Here is a 4,477-nt window from a genome sequence, read left to right as displayed (position 1 = left end):
TCTTGTGTTTCATGGGGTGTATTTATATATATATATACACATTTATATGTTAAGTTTACACCACTTTTAAATGTGAAGTGACGCAACACTCACACCCTTTATTTGTCCTGGTCTTATTCATTTAGATTATTTACATTATTATTTTTATAAGAAAGTAGAAATATTCTATTTGAGTTATTGTGATAAAAACACACTCAAGCTGACTGAAGCAGCAAAGCGATGACAGCCTGTCGAATTAAATACTCAAAGTGTCCCCACTAAGTAAATACGTGAGTAGGTAAACTTAAAAGACAAATAGTCTTTCACCAAATATTTTATAAACTAATTCAAAAAGCAAGAGGAGATTAACTCGACCCTTATTTTCTACTAACGCTCATTCCCAAAATGATGAGCCTGTTAAATTGTTGACCAGTTATCAGAAATAAAAACTCAAAAAAGGCCTAAGAATTAAGTAAAATTACATTCTTGAATGTAAAGTGAAAAATTAAGCTTTTTTTTAAGTTCAGGAAAGAAAAATATAATTCTCTCATTATTCTTTAAATCTTAAGATAAGTGGAAGACCAAATTTAAAAAGGAAAATGAAGATATAGATAAAAGGAAAGTGAAAATATCACTGTACTTAATTATAAATGTGAAAATAACATTATTCAGTGAGTTAGAAATAATCACTGCTGGGGATTCAACCTGAACCCCAGAGATTAAAAAACAAAAACAACCAAAATCTTATTTCCAGACCTCATTTTACACACAAAAAGACAAGACAGAGTCCCAAAATCATGTTTCGTACAAATTTATTCAGCATTTAAGAATAGAGGATGGTCTTAAAATATGTAGAAACGTCAGTTTAAATAAACCTTTTCGTTCAGGATAATGAGTAAACATGACACTGTCAAAACCATCACAGAAAATAACATTTTTACAAAAACAAAATTTGAACATTTTTCACGTGACAAAAAACAAAAAACAAAAAAAAAAAACACATCGGGTTCACAAGCTAGAAAAGAAAAACAAAAAATCTCACTATAAATAAAACTTGCGTTTGCGACCCGCACAGTCTTAACATTTCATTTTTAAACCTAGGTCATGAGGGGGGAGGAGGAGGAGGAGAAAAAAAAGAGAGAGAGAGAGAGACTACAAAACATTTTGGACACAGTCGAGACAACTGACATTCTACAAATTAAGTGTAAACATTTATGAACCAACTTTCCATCCAGCTTTTCTGAAACACACCAGCCTCTCTTAATGAGGCCACATGCCTTTTCATAGAGAGAAAATATGGCATTAATTAAAATATAGAAGTCCAATTCTTCTACATAAGGTTGATTGCTTATACTTGTGATAAAAAGCCTCTTTGCAATGCAATTTACTCTGGTGGGCTTCAACGCTCAGTGTGGGTCCATTTAAAAACTCATCTTAAAATGGACAACTCGAGAGAGATATGCAGATAAAACTGTTGAACGTTGTTTTCTTTAGCAACCAAAAAGTTCAAGTATCCGAAGTACTTTTTTTTTTTTTCTTTCTTTCTTTCTTTTTAAAGTTTGCAGTCTTTTTTGCTTTCTGCTGCTCTCAGATGTGGGTGAGAGGTAGCGTCCCATTGACGCCAGTCCCTGCGGTCTGATAGTGCGGATGGACGCTGTGTAACCGACTGCTCTGCAGGGAGGAATGCTCTGCGCTGTCCCCGCCGGGTGGCAGGTACATGCTTATCATATCCCTCAGGTCCCCCAAACACGCCCGCTGGGAGTGGGACGTGATGGCCGGCGGTGGTGAGCTCGGCTCGGTCTTGCACACGGACGCCATGGAGCTCAGTCCCATGGCGCTGCTGGTCTGCTGCGTGTACGCCGGAGACATGCTGTACGTGGAAGCCGCGTTCATGTAGGTCTGCGCCGAGGACATCATGGGGTACTGGAGCCCTGCCATCTCGTACCGGTGCATCTGCTGGATCTGGGGGCTGTTCATGCTGTGATGCTGAGGGTAGGCCAACTGGTCCTGCATGAGGGAGTACGCGCTGTTCGTCCACCCGTTCATGTGCGCATAACCGTCCATCCGCTGCCCCACCGACACCGAGTTGTTGACGGCGTTGGCTCCTGGCGCCAACAGTCCTCCGGGCAAAGAATACTTGTCTTTCTTGAGCAAGGTCTTGGTCTTCCTGCGGGGACGGTATTTATAATCCGGATGCTCCTTCATGTGCATAGCGCGTAGACGCTTGGCCTCGTCGATGAATGGCCTCTTTTCAGCGTCGGTCAGAAGTTTCCAGTCAGCCCCGAGCCGCTTGCTGATCTCGGAGTTGTGCATTTTGGGGTTTTCTTGAGCCATCTTCCTCCGCTGTCCCCGGGACCACACCATGAAGGCGTTCATCGGCCGCTTCACCCGCTCCTGGTCGCTGACACTGTTGTTCTTTGCGCCCTGCGCCGAGCCGGACTGCGGGAGCGGGGTCTTGATCTCGGTTTCCATCATGTTATACATTCAGGCGGCTTTTAGTGTTCACTCACAGGCACATGAAAAAAAAAAAAAAGTTCACAAAACAGCGCCAAAAGTCAAAGAGGTAGAGATACTGACCAGTCTCATAAGAAGATGGGGAAAAAAAAGTTGTGCCCAAAGAGGCAAATGTGTCTGCAGGTGCTTCTGGTTTCTCTCCGCTCAAAGCTGCTCTGTCCCCCACGGCTCTGAAACAGAAGTCTGTAAAGTTGCTCGCCAAGCTCATCTGTTAATAGGGCCGGACCCATGTGATGTGGATTGACAGCATGACAATGAGGAGCAGGCGGCCAATCAGCGCGCAGCTCCCGCATGCACAGCGCCGTGTTTTGGTTAGAGGAGGAGGGAGAGGTAAAGTTTTAAAACAGCAGCGCAGCGCAACAACCTGAGAGCCGAGAAATGTTTTTTCTATATATATGTGTTCACAACATTCAGGAGACGAGTGACGGAAACATGTGCAGCGGTTTGATTTTTGACATTAAAACAGCAAAGATCGCAGTGAAAATCTTTTTTCTTGCAACAAAGAGATTATTTTATCAACTTTTTGTTTCACATTTCGGACTCATCTGGATAAAACTGAGTCCAAAACGCACAGAGGCACAGTTTTATAACACCATGAGGACTTCACCTCATATTAAACGAAAGATAGTGTACATGTGCTGCAGGGAAACACGAGTATTAAGTCATAAATATCAATAAACTAATAAATTACAAAGGCGAATCCCAACAGGGGAAAAACTGGAGTGAAATTAGTGCAAACTGTAAAAGTAAAAAGCAGAATATTGGAATAAAATGAGCATTTTGCAATAAAAAAAAACGTTAATATCAACCTGCTGACAAACATGTCACAAAATATATATATATTTTTAAAAAAGTGTTATTTTGGGAGATGTAGTTGCTGTCAAATGCTCCAAACACAGTTTTTATTTCATGAGGAGCCTTTGGACCACCTGCTCGGAAGTTTTCCTCAGCCTCTCACGGCGCTGGATGAATTTAAAGAACAAGAAGTGATTGAAATAATTCAATTTCCCTTAAAAATAAAATTTAACTCCCTCTAGAATAATATTAATCTACGCGTAAACACGCGCAGTATGAGGTGTAAGCAAAGCTGGCGGCCTATTATGAATACAAATATATTGATTTACAAACGACTAATATGGTGTAATCTCATTATCTGATCACATCACCTCGACGTGTTTTCACCTAACAGCCCCCTGATTCTCTGTGACAAATGAAATCAGAGGCTCGTGTGTGTGTCTGTGTCTGCAGAGAGAGAAGAGAGCCGCAGTCCAAAACTTTAATGCATCAACGACCTCTTGTGGAGGGGACGGGCCATCTCTTCAATCCCACAGGAGAAGTTTTTTTTTTGGGAGTTTGGAGACTCAGGCAGGCTCCCGTCGCTCCTGGAAGCCTTCAGCTGGTGTTCAGCGCTGACTTGTTTTCTCTTCTCTCTGTTAATGCTTATTAAACTGATCACCGTGGAGAGGCTCCTCTCCTCGTTTGCATGTGTCCGCTTACAAACGACCCCGAAACGCCGCCTCCGATCAGCTCAACAGGGCAAACCTCACACCTGCTAATGATTGAGAGCGAATCGCCCATCGAAAACAACTATTAACACCTCAGTATGTGCGTGAGCTCTGCGGGGATCGTTGCGGTATGTGCATTTAGGAGCGTTTCACCTCCCGCAGCTTTAAAATCAAAAAAAAAAAAAAAAAAATTCAGCAGCGACCGCAGGCCTCCTGCGTTTTATCAGACATCCACCTGAGGGACTTTTATTTTATAATTCATTATTTAATCTCAAGCAAACGTTGCGATGCAAGACTCCGTTTGGAAAATCGATTATTTAGTTGAAAATCCTAAATGACGAGGAGCGCTCCCTCTGATTTAAAGCTTTAATCAGCTGCTTGTTCCCAATTATCGATAACCAGATAACATGTCAGTCACTGCTGCTCTGCTCTCTCCTCGAGAATGAATAAAAGTTTCTGTTTGAACACCAAAATCCAAC

General features: G+C 41.9%; 1 protein-coding gene across 1 annotated transcript; it reads right to left on the bottom strand.

The window, feature by feature from the left end:
• Positions 1-794: 794 nt before the first annotated feature.
• On the bottom strand, positions 795-2,639 carry sox3 (SRY-box transcription factor 3). The gene has a single exon (XM_073486942.1). The coding sequence runs from the start codon at positions 2,461-2,463 to the stop codon at positions 1,567-1,569; it is 897 nt and encodes a 298-aa protein (XP_073343043.1). The 5' UTR covers positions 2,464-2,639; the 3' UTR covers positions 795-1,566.
• Between the last annotated feature and the right edge of the window lie 1,838 nt (positions 2,640-4,477).

This window comes from Pagrus major, chromosome 18 (assembly GCF_040436345.1).
Source record: "Pagrus major chromosome 18, Pma_NU_1.0".
NCBI classification, from domain to species: domain Eukaryota; kingdom Metazoa; phylum Chordata; class Actinopteri; order Spariformes; family Sparidae; genus Pagrus; species Pagrus major.
The sequence above is the reverse complement of the archived record's forward strand: the minus strand, read 5'-3'. Positions and strand labels throughout refer to the sequence as shown.